Raw genomic sequence first — 18794 nt, forward strand, 5'->3', positions numbered from 1 at the left:
TTCCTCTAGCGCCAACTGTTGCTGGAAATTGGACCCGGGGGCCGCCGCGAAGCTAGGGAAGGAGGAGCTCCGCCGCGGGGAGGGCGGACGGCGGTGCGCCGGCCGGCTGCGTCCTCCTGTGCCCTCCTGGGGTGTGTGAGAGAGCGGAGAGGAGAGTGCGTCTTGTCCTGTCCCGTCCTGCAAAAAGGAAGCCGGTGGCCGGGCTCCCCGGCGCCGGCCCTCCGATGCTTAAGTCAGAGGGGGCAAATATGTGGAGAGAGCAAGCCAGAGGGTGAAGAAGAATAAGAGGATATTGGTGCTTAATTGTCTGTGCTGTTGTGTTTCAGTCCCTCCCCCCTCTCTTTCCTCCCAGGCTCTCTTTTATAGAGGGATTTTATGTTGCCCGGGAGGTGACAGGGAGTTTGTCCTCTTTTGTAATAATTGGGCACGATTTGGCCCATTAATGGCATAGTGGAAAATAAGGCCGACTCAGACCAGAACCAGGGAGTTGTCACGGTCGATCGGACCTGTTGGAGTGGTTGAACCGCCGGCCGTGGTAGGCCCGGGGTCCATGGATGGTAAGCGCATTTATTACCGAATGAACCGGCGGTCAGGGAGAGCCATACGCTTTGATGGTTCAGTGATCCGGAGATCGTCTTGAGCCGTGTTCATTAAATGACTGAGCGCATCGGAGACTTGAGGAGGTCTCATGCATTAATGGCAGGTCGTGCCAAATACCTGCGGAGATCTTATGCCTTGACGGCTTGGAGATAGCGGCAGGTTGTAGTGGAGTTGTCAAGTCCCTTAGGGGGTTAAGTAGGAGTTGAACATCTGGTCAAGGCAATCGGCTCGGCAGGGGTGCCGAGCCGAGCTGGTCGCCCAATGGGGCGCCCTGTGGCGGGGTTGCTTCTAATGCTCCTGGTCGGCGCCCTTTGGTCGGCTCTTTCTAGCCGAGCGCCTTTATTTCGCGCGCTTTCCTCTCTGGTCAGCGCCTTCTAATCGAGCGCTTTTCTGGTCGGCGTCCTCTGGTCGGCCCTTTCTAGCCGAACATCCCTACTTCGTTGGTTGGTCCGAGCGCCTCTTGGCGCTCCGGTCGGCACTCTTGGGCCGAGCATCTTTTCAGATCGGCGCTCTCTAGCCGAGCACCCCTCTGGTTGGTGCTCTTTGGTCGGCACTCTTCGGCCGAGCGCCTTTCCGGTCGGCGCTTTTTGGCCGAGCGCCTCCGTGGCGGTATGACTTGGGGTTTTTCCCCCAACAGCATGTATTTATTTAGTTTAATTCAAGATATTATGGAAAATTATATAAAGAGTTTTTTTTGTTCATTATATGGGCTTGGCTAAAGCCAGATGTGACCAAACACTTCGCTATTTATTTTTAGGAGTGCTATAGATTTTCAAATTAAGCTTCATTAGCGGCATAATCTAACCCGGACAACGAGCCACGAGACGACTAATACTACGCGGGCACCGGCCGCCATGTTCAGCCATGCCAAAGTAAACAATGTCGACGGCGGTCATTCGGCGGCTCCCTCGGCCATGATCCAACGATTTGTGGGATATTTCGAACTAATCAGTGTCAGAATTCTAATTATCTCTTTTATTTATTTATTTTTATACCGGCTGCTTGTACAAATCTCGCATGAGCCAAGAGAAAGAAGACAGCTCAGCGGTAGAGAAACAGATTCATGAAAAATCCAAAGAACCCTTCGAAGTGTTGGGCAGTAAAAGAGGCGCCCTAATCAACTGCATTGTTCGCCTTTCGTATATATAGATAGTCTCGAAAGAACTACACTTCCTCGCCGGCCAATAGATGTCGCCTAGCAGCAAGTGTTCTGCCTCTCTCCGTCCCTCTTTTTGTATCTATTTGATTACTACAGTTGAATTCCCTCAAGAATGATGCTCCCGGTAGGAAATTCCTCCTACGGGATAGCCAACCGAGAATTCCGACCATCCCTGCCGGCTCACCTTTTTCTTGCCCTAGCTTTGAGGCTACTTTCGTAATTTAAGACTAGCCGATGTTGGTTCAGCCATTTCCCGCAGAAACGATGAAGCCCAAAGACGCTTCCAGATTCTGGGCCGGAGCGGTGCTCGATACCGTGTTGCCGTATCTCGTGGAACAAAACAATCGTAACGTAACACACCCCTGGATTCCCATCCAACGGTTACAAATGACTTACTGAACAGTGAACACCTGAGCTCACGCGAAATTTAACGTGGTCCGGCGGATTACCATAACGGGGTCTCAGGTATAAGCGAGCGGGGGGTCGCCCTTTTACGGTTTTCTTCCTCGTCCATTTCTTCTCCTTCTTCCCTCGCTCCCTCTCTCTCTCTCTCGCTCTCTCTCTCTCTCTCACTCTCTCGCGCGCGCGCTGTTTTCTTTCGATCTCGATCGCTTGTCCGGAAGAAAGAAGAGCTAAACATCGAACTGTAGGAGGAGCGATCGATGGAGGCAGGAGCGGGTTCCGAGGCTGCGGCAGCGGCGGAGGCGGAGGCAACGGCGGGACTGGAGGAGCCGAGGGAAGAGAGCGAGGACGAAGCCTTGCTCTCCAGGGCGCAGAAACTGATCTCGAAGATTGTTGCCAACCAGGCGAACCCTAACCCTAGGCTCCTGCACACCCTCGCCACCATGCTTGAGGCCCAAGAATTGAGGCATGCTCTTTCTTTCTTCTCGAACGCGTAATTCGAGTACTTGTGGTTCGAACAGGGTTTCGGATGGAGGTCGGTATACCCTGAGGTCCTGAGTCTGGGCGTTCGGTGGTAGTTTGGTGTGAGAATGCTAGGGTTTTATTATTGATTGATGCTGTTTTTTTTTTTTTTTTTTTTTGGGGGGGGGGGGGGGGGGGGGGGGGGGGGGGTTGGGGGGTTTGGGGGGGTATTATTTATACCTTTTCCCATAGGTGGTGAAAAGTTGGAGGGTTAGTTTTGGGAATATTGGGACCACGTGATTTTTAGTTTTTTTTTATAAATATTTTTCAGCTTGTTGATAACCGTCTTAATTGATTCTGGGCAAAACTACTGAAATATTTGTTTTTCTAAACACTCCTATACTTTCTGTTTGTAAAACAAGAATGCACGCTTTAAGTAGTTGCTGAGACCAACCTTAAGTTGTACTGTATGTGCGTGGTTTTTGTTTAACGTCTGGTGAACATACTCCTTCTGTACGTGGAAGAACGACCGAGTACCAGAACCACCCAACTAACCAATCTAAACATTACTGCTTTGAATGACCTAACATGGAGCTTTGACAGAGCACTGCATGCCCACCTGTCTTTTTTTTTTCTTTTCAAAAAATGTATTTAATTGGAGGAATTGAATTTTGATTGAACAATATTCGTGCCTGGTAATTTAAAAAATGGCACATATTGGAGCATTTTACTTCCATAGCATCACTCTGTTACTCTCATTGTTTTCACCATCGGGTTGGATTTTCGTTTTTGTTAAGGTGATTTATGATTGGTTCAAATGTTGACTAGCATTTGCTTCTAAATGACAATGCTTTCCTCTGGGTTTGAGTGAGGTGGTCAGTGTGGTGGACTGCACCTTTTGGCATTTGAGCCTTTAAGCTAGAGATATACATGAGTTTTTTGGTTTTTAAGTTTTATTGTAAAATAATCCTCCTTGTTTATGTAGAATGGGGCACATGATTTTGTTATGATTTTTTTTGCATTCAATACGGTTACCATCTAGATGGTAGTATAAAACTCACAAAACTAATGGGTGTCTAATGACTTGATTCTTCTCCTGGTCAACGCTTTTCCAATCCAAAGGCTTGAAATTTATTGTTGATGCTTAATTGCTTAAGGAGATCACAACCATCCATTGATACTGCTTACTACTGGAATCAACCATGTCTACCTACCACTGACAAAATACCCTTTTCATAAATATAAAATAATATTAGAATAATGTAGCTTTTAAACATTAGTCTATATATAAACTATATGTTATTGTAGGAATTCCATTTGGGTGTTAAGGTGTTATTGCTTGGCCTAGGTGGCTTGGCAATTTTGATAGACGTGAAATAATTTTTGGGTATTCTGTTCCATTGTCTCAAAAGCTTGCTATCTGACTTTGTCTCCAAGACTGTATTGTTTAGACCCTCAGGTCTAGCCTTAAGTAGCTGCACTTTGCCCAAGTGTGTTACAGCACTAGGGTATGGTTCCCTAATAATAACTTCTTGGATGTTAGAAGGATTTAGCATTTCAACTCACCTAACACATATACCTAAGTGTATGACCTTAAGATCTTTCTGGCCCTGCGTTTGATTTAATTCATATGAATTCAGTTTAAGGGTTTTGCACTTTCTATAGGATTTTTTTAGTGCTTTAACTTGTTTTAATGATCGTTTTTTCTTAGGTCATTGTGATCCTCCTATCGATTGATCAGCCTCACATAGTATTAACTAACATTGTTGATTTTTTCTATAATTGTTGTGATTTCATTAATTGACTTGGTGCCTTATGGAATGAAGACTCGTCTTTTTGCTGCTTGAATGACTAATTCATTTGTGTTTAATATTATATTTAAAGGAGGTTATAAAATATCTTGTCAAATATTCTCGCTCCTTTATTATTTATGATCTCTCGGGACTTTCTTGATACAACCACACTTTCTTAAATCCGAACGACTGCACCCCATTTATGATTGTAAAAGGATTGAACATCAGCACACAGCTCATATTATCACACCAAAGCACTATTACATTTTACTGGGGCTTAAAAAATCCAGCAAACTGTGACGGATTGTCTGTTTTGTCATTCCACCTGAGATTCTAACCAGAATGAGGAGGGTCAAATACTTTTATTTCACATAGATAAATGTTGAAGGGCCGGTGGAAATACCAGTTCCTTCCCCACTCAGACTATCATTGGCAAACTTGATGTAGCTTGCCTGGAAGGGAATGATATGGATTAGTGCATGTCAATTTTTCTGCTTATCACAGTTCATTCCTTTAGTTCTTGCATGGACATCTTGAGCTGCATTCTGTCATGAGCTCATTGTTTCGTTCCTTTTCTTGTGCATGTTCTCCAAAGTAGATATGTGCAAGAGTCTGGGAGTTCATCTTTTAACAATGCTCGGGCATCTCATAGTATTGGAAGGCTGTGTAACTTAGTGCGGGTATGTATCTTTATCTGCATTTTGCTTGCATGCTATAACTTGGATTCCATCGTTCATTAATTTGCTTATTACTGAACTATTTCTTATTGTTTCTTTTATTCTATAAAACTTTGTGCTTGTTTTTCTCAGGAAAATGACGAATTTTATGAGGCAATATCGTCGAAGTTTTTGTCAGAAAGTAGATACTCTGTTACTGTCCGTGCAGCGTCTGCCAGGATACTTCTCAGCTGCTCTTTAGTTTGGATGGTTAGCTACTTATTTTGTCTGATTGCTAATTTAATTTCCACATTGTTTTATCTTAAACATTTGTGTAGGTCTGCTGACTTTTGGTTACCTGTGGATAATCTGCATGTAAACCTTCTCCAGTATCCTCATGTTTTTGATGATGCTGTTCTGGATAATGTTAAAACATGGGTGATGGAGGACCCTGTAGTTTCTGGTGATGAATGCAATTGGAAGAAAGAATTGGGGAGTAATAAGCCTACAGATTCTGAAATGCTGAGGGCTTATGCCACTGGACTTCTTGCTATGTCATTGGCTGGGTGTGTGACTTGGTTTTATGCATTCTAAGCTGTTGTTACCTTTGTTTTTTTTTTTGCATGATTTTATACATTACATGATGATTTTTTCAGGGGCGGCCAAGTGGTAGAAGATATCTTAACATCAGGTTTGTCAGCAAAACTTATGCGTTTTTTGCGTGCAAGGGTCCTTGGTGAGGCCAGTTCTAGTCAAAGAGATACTAGTTTTCCAGCAGAGGCTAAGCATGCTTCAGTTGCTAATCCTACAAGAGGTAGAGATGAAAACAGAGGCAGATCACGACAGGTTTTGGATACCTCTCGATTCGATGGTTCAAGGATTGTAGATGAAGGTTTGCTGGGTGAAGCAAGTACTGATAGGGATGTTGATAGAAATATTGCTATCAGGCAAGTACATGGAGAATTATGTTGGGCAGATGGTGGTGAGTCGTTGAAATCTGAGCTCACTGATTCTTCATCAGAAGTTGTTGGTACGTATGAGATGGTTGAAGAAGATGCTGATCTTTCTGGTGATGGATGGCACAACAGAAATTTACTTGATGGGAAGTCAAAGTACAGTGAGAGACTTGTTGCGGGCAGATCCACTAGAGATGAAGATGCAGATGAAAATGTGAGGGATGACTCATCGAGGCGAAGGGTGAACCGGGGGTGGCCAAGGACTAGAGGAAAAGGAAGGTCTAATGAAGGAATCTTAGAAAATGAAAGGACTTTGACATCGCCAAGTTCTGGATTGCGATTAGGTGGAATGATTCGGGGTTCCAGAGATAGAAGTTCACCAAAAAATGAAGAGATCAAAAAAGTTGTTGACATAAAAAAGAACTGGAGCAGGATTGATGGTGATGGTTTTGTTGTTGGAGAGGATAATGATGACAGATTTAGAGACTGCAGTGTTGGGTCGAGAGATATATCGGAAATGGTAAAGAAAGCAATAGGTGCTGCAGAAGCCGAAGCTAGAGGTGCTAATGCACCTGCTGAGGCAATCAAAGCTGCAGGTGATGCAGCAGCTGAACTTGTCAAGACTGCTGCATTGGAGGTAACCCTAGATTCTCTTATTGAAGCTTAGGTTTTACTTTGATTTTCCCCTTAACAATTCTGATATGCTAGCTGCTGTTTTTTCATAGGTTTGGAAAAGTACAGATGATGAAGAAGCTGCAGTTTTAGCTGCTTGTAAAGCTGCATCTACTGTTGTGGATGCTGCTAAGGCAACTGAGGTCTCACGGTAACAACCACTCCCCTTCTCCTATCCTTTGACTTCCAACCATTTTGAGGTTTCATGCATTTTTTTGTGTATTTCAATGCTGGAATCTTGTGGTTCTCAGGAGTTCTAGCAAGGTTGATGAGGATTTGATGGATGCAAAAGCTGTGGAACCCAGAGAGGATGAAGAGCTGGAAGACTTCATTATTTTGGATGATGAGTCTCTTGCACAGATTAGGGAAAAATACTGCATTCAGTGTCTTGAAATTTTGGGAGAGTATGTTGAAGCTTTGGGACCCATTCTGCATGAGAAGGGTGTTGATGTCTGCCTTGCCTTGCTGCAACGCAGTTTTAAAGTCGAAGAGGCACCTGATCACTTAGCGTTGTTGCCTGAGGTTCTCAAACTAATATGTGCCCTAGCTGCTCATCGGAAATTTGCTGCATTATTTGTTGATCGTGGTGGCATACAAAAACTACTCTCTGTTCGTAGAGTCTCGCAGACCTTCTTTGGTCTTTCATCTTGCTTATTTACCATTGGTACACTTCAGGTAATAGCATAACATGTCTGATATTGGAGGCTCAAGTTCTCTAAGTTCTTCACATTTGTTATTTTGCACGCACCATCTGTCATTGCTTCAGAAGTCATAATTCCCCATAAAAACTTGTGTGCAGGGTATCATGGAACGTGTTTGTGCTCTTCCATCTGACGTGGTGAACCAGGTGGTTGAGTTAGCACTGCAACTTCTAGAGTGCCCTGTAGATCAAGCTAGGAAAAATGCTGCTATTTTTTTTGCTTCTGCATTTGTCTTCAGAGCAGTCTTGGATTCCTTTGATGGACAGGATGGGCTACAGAAAATGTTAAATCTATTACATGGTGCTGCATCCATTAGGTCAGGTGGGAACTCAGGAACATTAGGTATGCCAAATGTAAATCTCCGAAATGATCGATCACCTGCAGAAGTCCTCACGACATCAGAAAAGCAGATTGCTTATCATACTTGTGTCGCATTACGCCAGTACTTCCGAGCACATCTTCTCTTGGTTGTGGATTTTCTTCGTCCAAATAAAAGTAGTCGTGGTGTAGCCCGAAGTAACCCAAGTGCAAGGGCTGCATATAAACCACTGGACATCAGCAATGAGGCTATGGATTCAGTATTTCTCCAGATACAGCGTGACAGGAAGCTTGGGTCTGCATTTGTGAGAGCTCGTTGGCCTGCAGTGGATAAGTTCTTAGCCTCTAATGGGCATATAACCATGTTGGAATTGTGCCAGGTACAAGCATAGTTGCTTGCCTTTTATTTTAATCCCTTCTCAATTGTTAATTTCTGAAGTAATAGGGACCTACCGTGATGTTAATTTTCAGGCACCATCTGTTGAGCGCTATCTGCATGATTTGGCACAGTATGCATTGGGTGTTCTTCATATTGTCACATTTGTGCCCTACAGTCGTAAATTAATTGTTAATGCTACTTTGAGCAATGATCGTGTAGGCATGGCAGTCATCTTGGATGCTGCTAATGGGGCTTGCTATGTTGATCCTGAGGTATAATAGGATTTTCATGACCCAGTGTAGAAAATTTTGGAAATCAGCATCATGCTTGTACAATATTTAAAATAAATTTAGCTTATTCATTTTTTTTTTCAATTTGTGCCAGGTGATTCACCCAGCATTAAATGTGTTAGTAAATCTTGTATGCCCTCCTCCTTCGATTAGTAACAAACCCTCTGTTCCTGCGCATGGTCCGCAGTCAGCTTCAGTTCAAATGTTAAATGGTCCTTCAGAGAATAGGGAGAGGCATTCTGAAAGATATATGTCAGATCGTAGTGTTCCATTGCCTGTTCAGAATGAGTCTCGGGAGCGCAATGGGGAATCTAACTTGGTGGAAAGAAGTGGTGCAACAGCACTAAGCACACCATTTCCTGGTTCTAGTTCACAAACAGCAGTGTCATCAGGTGTAGTTGGAGACCGCAGAATAACTTTAGGGCCTGGTGCTGGTTGTGCTGGCCTTGCTGCTCAACTGGAACAAGGATATCATCAGGCAAGGGAAGCTGTTAGAGCACACAATGGTATAAAGGTTCTTTTGCATCTTCTTCACCCTCGGATGATCACACCTCCTGCTGCTCTTGACTGCATTAGGGCTCTGGCATGCCGTGTCTTGCTTGGTCTAGCCAGAGATGAAACAATTGCACATATACTGACAAAGCTTCAGGTAGTATTTACTTATTATATATTTCACATCTGATGTTTGATGTGAAAGGTTTAACAAGTTATGGGTATCAATTATGTTGTGTTTACAGTATATGAGAATATATAACTTATTCTAATTGGTATCAAGTAGTTCGGACCATACATATGGTTTATTGTTCGACAAACATATGTTATAGAACTGGGATCCTAGCTAGCTTGGTTTTCTCTGGTGCTCTGCTGTCTATTCTTTCTCTGTGATTGTTTGCCAATCTTTTATTTTGCCAGACAAATTATATGGATTTCTAAGAATAGGCAAAATGGTTCTTTGATCTGTATCACTTTTTTTTCTCAATATTTCAGGTGGGAAAGAAGCTGTCAGAGCTTATTCGAGATTCTGGCAGCCAGGCATCTGGAAATGAGAAGGGCAGATGGCAGACAGAGCTAGCCCAAGTGGCCATCGAGTTGATTGCAGTAAGTAAAGGGAGACTGACCTGTGCACTTATCTGATCACTTGTGGTGCACGCACACATCGATATTTATATTTGTTGCTAAAATTGAGCTTATTGTCCGAAATTTTGAAGTGCCATGCATGAGTGGTTCTTGTATATTTTCATGTGGTTCTTCTGACTGCTGGTGATATATTTTGTCTTGTTTTCCCATGTAATTGTCATTAATTTTTTCTGATATGAATTTACAGATTGTAACAAATTCTGGGCGGGCAAGCACCTTGGCAGCCACTGATGCTGCTGCTCCGACACTGAGGCGCATTGAAAGAGCAGCAATAGCTGCAGCTACTCCTATCACTTATCATTCCAGGTCACTGCAGCTTCCTCTATATGCAGGGAAAGTCTTTTGCATTCTGTTCTCATGTCCTTTTTGTGTGTATGTGTCTGTACAGGGAGTTGTTGCTGCTGATTCATGAGCATCTCCAAGCATCTGGTTTAACAGCTACTGCTGCTTTGCTACAGAAGGAGGCTGACTTGACGCCTCTGCCATCATCGGGAGTGCCAACACCTCCACTTCACCAAACTTCTGTCCAAGAAACTTCAAATGCGCAACTTCAGTGGCCATCTTGCCGTGCACCCTGTGGGTTTCTCTCAGAGAAAGTAAAAATGGCCCCACGAGAAGAGGATTCTGGTCTGAAGTCTGATTCAGCCATGCCTTCAGTAAAGAAGAAATCACTGGTCTTCTCCTCCATTTTCTCGCAGGGAAAAAGTCAGCCTCCGTCACATTCATCCATCGATAATAAAACATCCAGTGCTTTAAAAAGTCCATCTGCACCTTATGGGGGGTCTGAAGCTCCATCTTTGTCTGCTCTGAAGTCTAATACAGATGCAGAGCCTCCACTTAAAACACCAATTTTGCTGCCAATGAAACGAAAATTAATGGAACTGAGGGATTCTTTTTCTTCACCGGCAAAGCGGCTTGTGACAACAGAGATTGCATTTCAGCCTCCAGTTAGTCAAACACCTAATTCTGGTCGTAGAATTTGTATGCCAATGGATGTAGCAGGTCTATCTCCTGTCGCAAGTTATACTCCACGAGATCCTTTTGGTCGGATGACATTGAGCAGCAGCCTTGGGGACATCTCAGTTGATCTCCAGAACCAGAGCACTCCTGGGGCATCAGCAACACCCATGACCCATTTTGGTCTGCCAGCTGACCCTCAACCTGGAAATATTGAACGGATGACTCTCGACTCTTTGGTTGTGCAGTACTTGAAGCACCAGCATCGGCAGTGCCCAGCTCCAATAACCACGCTGCCGCCACTGTCTCTCTTGCACCCACATGTGTGTCCAGAACCTAGCCGAAATCTCAATGCGCCTGCAAATGCAACTGCAAGGGTAAGCACCCGTGAATTTAGGAAACAGTACAGTGGAATCCATGCCCATCGTAGAGACCGCCAATTTATCTACAGCAGGTTCAGGCCATGTCGTACATGCCGAGATGATACTGCTCTATTAACATGCATTACTTTTCTGGGAGGTTCTTCTCGTATTGCAACTGGGTGCCACTCTGGTGAGCTCAAGATATTTGATGCTAATAATGGAAATGTATTTGATAGTCAGGCATGTCACCAAACTCCTGTTACACTAGTTCAATCAGCCTTTTCTGGTGGAACTGAGCTGGTTCTTTCTTCGAGCTCTTTTGATGTAAGGTTATGGGATGCCACCAGTATCTCTGGTGGGCCATTGCATTCATTTGAAGGATGCAAGACTGCACACTTTAGCAACTCAGGGACCGTTTTTGCAGCCCTTTCTTCAGACACATCTCACCGTGAGGTTCTTCTATATGATGTCCAGACCTGCAATATGGAGCTGAGGCTCACTGATAGTGCAAACAGCCATTCTGTCCCTGTTCGAGGACATGCACAGTCTCTTATACATTTCAGCCCTTCGGATGCAATGTTACTGTGGAATGGAGTCTTGTGGGATAGGCGGAGTGCAATTGCTATGCACCGGTTTGACCAGTTCACGGACTATGGTGGAGGTGGATTTCATCCTGCTGGGAACGAGGTATGACCTGACTCTTAACCACCTTCAGTATTAAGCCTTTATACACACTAAGCTAGACATGCATGCATGCATGCATTTTATTAGCATGTCCTTGCATATATTTGACATGGATTTATATATATGATACATATTTTTATCGAGTTCTTTTGTGCATGCAATACATATGTACATGTGTTTGTATATGTATTTACATGTGCAAAGAGACTTGGACTACAGACTTAATGTTTAATTTTTAGTAAAAGATTCAGTGATTCAAAAGTCATAGATGGGTCATCCAAATCGGAGAACCATACCATTGATCATAACCTATGGAACAAAACTGCACAAAATCCAAATATATATAGGATTTGATGGTCTAGTACCTGTACGTTAAGTGGGTCCAGAAATAGACTGATTTCATGGCACCATGTTTTACAATGGCCTAAGCACCAAACATATGGAATTTCAATCCATATATACATTAAGATCTGTAGATTATATCAACAAAGTGGATTTTCAGCTAATATACATATCATGCTTTTAACACTAGCACAGATGGTGCCATCCATTTTTTCACTCGCTTGGTTAAATACGTAAGAGGCCATTAAAGTGTACTTTTGTTGCTAGGCATTTATAGATCATGATCAAAGGCGTAGATCTCCAATTTGGATGGCCCATCATTGATTTTGAATTGTTAAATCTTTTTGAGAGAGATACATATGAGGCGGTTATTATAATACATGTAGGGTTGAGAAAGTCCCTCCCACTTCCAAATTCAATTATGGGCAAGGTTCTTACATGTGGCCACCTAGCCTCATGGCCAACCCCTCTGTCTAGGCGCCTATGTTTTACAAGCTGTGATAGGTGGCTGCCTGAGTGTTTAGGTTGGTGCCTAGGTGGTTGCCTGAGTGATTTTAGGCCACTATTTCACAAGATGGGCACCTATTTATGATATCATTGATCACAGTAAATTTTTGTCATCTTTCTTCATATAATGAAATTTTATTTTCTATCTAATAATTTGGGTATTTAATGAGGCTTGGAACACACTTTTCAGAGTACTTTAATGATCACTTCTCAACATCACAGCCATTCATATTTGGTGGTCCCTCATCCATATAATGACAACCTCCATCAATCAGCCTCTCACTGCTTTTACAGTTTATAATTTGTTCTTGAATATATTGATTGATGCTTGATCATTATTTTAATACCTTTGTTAGTTAACAAAGCAACATTTATGAAAATGATGTTTTTTCAAGGGTTCTCTCTATATATGTATGCATGTTTGTGTGTATGTATATACATGTATGTGTATATGTGTGTATGCTTGTATTCATGTATGTCTAGTAGAGCTAATATGCGGGCGTCCAAACAACAGCTACATAAGGTCAGTCCTGACAAGATGAGTGGGGCCAAGCACTTATAATCCAAGCATCTGAATGTGATATACTGTCTCTAGATTGCTTACTATCAAAAAAACAAAAAAAAAAGATTTAGAGATCCTAACAACGGATAGTTTAAACAACACTAACAATGCATATTTTTTGATCATTGGATACATAGGCTGGAGATCTTTAAATCGCATGTTTTTTGACGGTCGACAGTTTAGGGATAGTAGATGACCTCCAATGGCTCTGATTGTCGGTGCCGGATGTGCAATTGTCTGGCCAGGATGGACCATATTTGAGTTGTTGTGTGGGCACCACATATTAGTTGTACTAGGCTATGATATTAATGTTATTATTTTTTAGGGATTTTATAGCTCTGATTGTTTGCCTAGCTGCCCAAACCTTGCCTAGTCCAATGGGCCACTGCCTAGTACCAATTTGACAACCTTGATTAGGGGGATTCTGAAAATGAAAATGTAAACTGTTTGATGTGATTTAGAAGATTAGAGACGTTTACAAATAAAGAATCATATATTTTGGATATTTCTTGCTAAAGCATCAAGTTGGCAAAAATTAAAATTTTTGTCTTGCAAATAACCTAATTAAGGACAAACTTGATGAATAAGAAACATGTTCCCAATGTATATGAACTTTAGACTATAAACATTTTCAAATTTGTAAATTAAATTCAGTAGTTTATATTTCCATTTGCAAATTCCATTATTAAATTTTGTAGGTGTTGTAAAGTCTTCTTTTCCACCTGTGCATTGTATTATTCGCATATACGTATGGTTTGTGTGAGTCTATTTACTTCTTCGTCGATTGATAAGCTGAACGATAATATGTTAAAGTATAAAAAGGTAGTGTGGTACAAGAATAAAGGGAGGGAGAAAAATGGAATCACACTGTTACGTCATTAAAACCATAAGTTATTTTTAAAAATATGCTGGCTTTTGGCTGTAGGAGATATATACCCTTATCCACCATTATATAGGCTTTATTTTCAACAAATATATCATCTTTACACTGATTGCTAGAGGACATTTCCATGTGTTTGGTGTAGACATTTCTTCTAGTATTTCCACTGACAAAGTTCCAATAATTTGATTTTAAGCAGTTTTAGCTAGATTCAAGTTTAATCTTGCTGGATATGCTTTTGGCAATTAATGCATCAACTAAGAGCAAGATCAGCACAAAAAAGAACCCTGATCCCTAAGGATAAAAGGTTCATTGCCCCTTTGTTAGTTTTAGTCAGAACTTTAAAGTCATCCTTAATTTTGTTATGAACCAAGATGAAACTGAAACATTTCAATTTTGGTCTCGGAGTTGGATGAAACTACAAGCCATGCCACTAACATTGACTGCCTTAGTTCGTTTCAGTCATTTCTGTTGCGTCTTATTTCAACTGGAGTATCTTCCCCCTCTGAAAGTTCTGAACTTGAGCTTCTGTGACTATAATGGATTTTGTGAGTCAGAGTGTTTCAGAAGACAAAGCTATGACATTTTCAGATTGGTGCTTTTCCACTACCCCGCTGAAACCTTAAAACTTTTCAAAGTGTTTCTTTTTCTTTTTGTCAAATCGCACCATAAATTCAAACTCCACCACTTTAATAAAGTAATGTATCCTCAAATAACGATTTGTTTGATTGCTTTATTTTGGAGGTTGTTTTTTTTTTCTTTTTGTGGGGGGGGGGGGGGGGGGGGGGTGTTATATTTGAAGATGACACTGAGTCATTAATGATCCTTCTGTAGGAGAGATGGGCACTTCTGCTCCATAATAAGTTAGATTGATATAAAAGTTCTGATTTAAGTTAAATCTGCTGCATGCCGGCTGGTTCTAAATCAAGCAATGAATGTTAAGTGGCCAACCCATAGAATCATGAAGTGCAAGTTGGGTAGGGCGCTTGAGCAAGTGGATGCCACATGCTTAATATGGTGAGCAGGAGCATGCTCATTGAGTAAAGTTATTTGCGTTCTCCAATTTGGTTAGTGTGTTATACTAAATACATGGTTTAATGCGTTAGAAAATACAAAAATATCTAACTATATGGTTTTGGTTAAACTAATCTTTTGGATGCAGTAAGTATGGAACATGCTATAATTTTTTGAGAAGTAGGATGGGGTTGACTGCCACTTTGGAATTGGTGCAACATCTTATGCTGAGGAGTTTGGCTATGAGGTTAATTCGTGTTATAAAAAAATGGTGGCCTGTCGCACGAGGCTTCTGCCCAATATATGTAGCCTTTATTCCTTTGGGAGAGGCTATTTCCATGCTTTGAACTTGTGACACCTAAGTTACAATGGATCAACTTATCATTGTGCCAAAGCTCATCCTTAAGCTCATGTTACACTTTGCTTAAAGGAATCCCAATTTTGGTAGCGTGCTTAAATGGCAGTCTGCTACTGCTCTAGTCATTCTTTGATAAACATGTCATCCCAATTTTATTACATATAAGATGTGATATTCGACAATTCATTCAAAATAGGGTTGGCGGTGTGGATCTATGCCATGGGGGGCTGGAACTAGGGCTTAGCAGGTTTAAATGGAATTTGTGAAAAGACCAATCTACCCTCATTATGTTCTTCCTTGAATATGATATCATAACACTGTATTAGTATTAATATAATATTATATTAGTATATTAATTATATAATCGATATAATTATATTTTACTAGTATTATACTAAACGATATAATGTGGTAGACTAGGATCCTATTAATAGGGTTTCAGGTTGGATCCAGTCAAGTGAAAGCGAAAGATGGGGATAAGACGTTAATGATCTGTTGAATGTGATCTACTTGTGAACTATCTATATATAAAAAAAGCATGTGATTTGGGGACCCTTCCCCTATGCATCAAATGATAGTATTGTGTTATTAAACTGTCTTTGACCACTTTATGCACAGGCTAGGGGTATTCAAATTACAGATTTTTTGGTCTGTTAAGCAATTTAAAGGCAGATTAGGTTCAACAGCTCATATATTTGTCTTAGACACCCGTCTTCTGATTTCACTTGACCATGTTCGACTTCTAAGCCTATTGATTGGAGCCTAATTCACTTATAATATAATATTATACTAATATTATTATAATAATCTTTTGATAAAAAATATTAATCTAATGTTCTGTTAATATTAGTACATGAAATATTAATTTTTTTAATATTATATTAGTAGATTAATATTGATATATTTTCTATTGATATTGTTATATTATTATATTATACTGATATAAGTATATTACTGTTATATTCAAATAAAATATTGTAAGCTAATATAACTATATAAGAAGAGCAGATTGTCCAATTTGCAAAATTACTTTTTTTTTTGTGCTTATACAATATCTAAACTGCACTTCCTTATTCCCGGCCAGCATCCAAACAAAATAACAAAATTGTAACTGTTACTTGGGATAACTTCATTTATCCCCAAAGAGAGAAGGATATTAATATGATATTTTCTATTGATATTTTTATATTAGTATATTATTCTAATATTAGTATATTAATATTATATTCAAAAAAATAATGCAAGCTAATATAACTTTATAAGAAAGGAAAAATGTCCAATTTGAAAAATTGCTTTTTTTTCTTTATACTTATGCAATGTCTACACTGCATTTTCTTATCCCCTGCCAGCATCCAAACAAAATAACAAAACCATTACTGTTACTTGGGATAACCTCATTTATCCCAAATAAAAATATGGCCCTAACCCAACCAAACCTACCCAAAATTAAAACCTATTTTCCCTTCAAATCCCTATCCCTTTTCCAAAGTGGGCCTTAGTATGTGACTCTTACCCAGATGTCAACTCTCTAAATTTTCTACCGAGAAAAATGAAACCCTAAGTTAGCACCTATGTTTACATATGACTCATGACTGAAGCTTCTGTTTGGTGCATTTGTCTTCTATCCTTCATTATTTTGTGTCAGTTGAATCATGATGGCATGTATTCAAGTCTTTTTTTCCCTTCATAAAAAGCTAAAAAGTATCTTTCTGAAGTTAAACAATATATACATGTTTTATCAATCTGGAGAACTCATCAACTTTTTAAATGACATGCAGATTTCCTGGTTACCTTTCTTTTTGCACATATGCAGTAGAAATATATTGTTAACAGAAGAAATTTTTTTAGCTGCTTATATTTTTCATGCTGTGACTGAGCTATTACACCATTCCCACCCTAGGAGATAATGAATTTCTTACGAAATGATGCACATAGTTGAAAAACAGCATTGCTACTCTAAAGGAACTTGTTCAACATTTGGACATTTTGGATGGCCTCTTGTTTAATAGATTGGGCAATTTAGAGTACTGCTAAAGCCACTTGTATATATCAGTCGTCCCATTCTATCTCAAGATGGTCATTGGACTGCAATGACATGACACACACACACACACACATATATACATACATACATGATTTTTACTTTTGAGTTTTTGAACATCCAATCTTAGTAGTCAAACTGTGAAACATGCTAATCTCAGAAAGCTGTGAGTAGGTTATATGTTTTAAATGTCTGGGATCTCTGGAAGGTCTAAACTCCAAAACTCTATCTTATTTATTTTAAATGTGTCTAGGTTATTATAAATTCAGAGGTGTGGGATCTCCGGAAGTTCAGGCTTCTGAGAAGTGTGCCCTCTCTAGACCAGACAGTTATCACATTCAATGGAGGTGGTGATGTTATATATGCAATTCTCAGGCGCAACCTGGAGGATATTATGTCAGCCGTCCACGCACGTCGTGTCCGTCACCCTCTATACCCTGCTTTCCGCACCATTGATGCTGTGAACTACTCTGACATTGCTACAGTCCAAGTAGACCGCTGCATCCTTGACTTTGCTGCTGATCCCACTGATTCCTTTGTTGGGGTTGTTGCGATGGATGACCATGATGAGATGTACTCCTCTGCACGGCTTTTTGAGGTTGGGAGGAAACGGCCCACTGATGATGATTCGGACCCCGACAATGGGGGTGACACCGACGAGGAGGATGAGGATGAGGATAATGATACATCGGAGGCAGATGTGGACCCCATCCTTGGAGCTGATTTGGATGGTGATGGTGACACGGACTCAGATGACATGAGTAACGATGAGGATGATGATGATATCGACACTGGGGATGAGCTCGATGAGGATAGGGATTTCGACGTTGATGATTTGGACTTCGAAGGGGGTCATGGCTTGCTGGAAATCACAGCTGAGGGTGATGAAGATGACAGTGAGGTCGTGGAATCTCTCAGCAGTGGAGAAGAAGATTTTGCTGCCAATGCTTTTGGGTTCTAATTGTTCTAGTGCCAAGCTTATGAAATTAAATTTTGAATCCCATCTGTAACTATCAGTTTCCAGGTTTTACGGAGGGTAGGGATTGGTAAATACATCGAGGCAAATTGGGAATGCAAGGGGGGATCCAGTATGGAGGAGGAAGAATGTGAGATTTTTTTCCCTTTTTGGCCCATGGCAAAAAAATAAGTGCCCATTATGCAATTCTTTGTATCTGTGGCTTAATATTACATTAATGTTATGTTTTTAGTAAATTTGGATTTGATGCATTCACTCAAAAAAAAAAAAAAGGCCATTTTATCATTGGTCAGGACCGATATTTTGTCCAGGGTGCTTTGAACTTATCTGGTTCTCATAGGGGTAAAGAGAGGAAAGATATCTTTTCTGTCCACTTTGTGTTCACTTTCAGGCCATGGAGATTATGCACGTAAGATTATTACACATATCCATGCAGGCTTATTGATTAAATATGTGCTTTCTGCGGAGAATTTAGCATTTCCCTGAAAAGTTGTATTCACATGTCATGGTGTATATGGTCGCTGCGTAACTGGTAGTGTTTAAAGAACCAAGTTGGCACATGGAAAACGAGTCAATGGATTGAAAT

At 40.9% G+C, this 18794-nt stretch overlaps 1 protein-coding gene across 1 annotated transcript; it reads left to right on the forward strand.

The window, feature by feature from the left end:
- Window positions 1–2274: 2274 nt before the first annotated feature.
- On the forward strand, window positions 2275–18575 carry LOC103711292 (DDB1- and CUL4-associated factor homolog 1-like). The gene is made up of 14 exons (XM_039117063.1): window positions 2275–2627; window positions 5015–5096; window positions 5226–5342; window positions 5463–5638; window positions 5729–6665; window positions 6754–6851; window positions 6952–7375; window positions 7500–8099; window positions 8191–8370; window positions 8483–9037; window positions 9376–9486; window positions 9713–9831; window positions 9914–11531; window positions 17486–18575. Exons 1-14 carry the CDS (start codon window positions 2422–2424, stop codon window positions 18191–18193), a joined length of 5931 nt encoding a protein of 1976 aa, XP_038972991.1. The 5' UTR covers window positions 2275–2421; the 3' UTR covers window positions 18194–18575.
- Window positions 18576–18794: the final 219 nt, after the last annotated feature.

Source organism: Phoenix dactylifera, unplaced genomic scaffold, assembly GCF_009389715.1.
Source record: "Phoenix dactylifera cultivar Barhee BC4 unplaced genomic scaffold, palm_55x_up_171113_PBpolish2nd_filt_p 000167F, whole genome shotgun sequence".
Taxonomy (NCBI): Eukaryota; Viridiplantae; Streptophyta; class Magnoliopsida; order Arecales; family Arecaceae; genus Phoenix; species Phoenix dactylifera.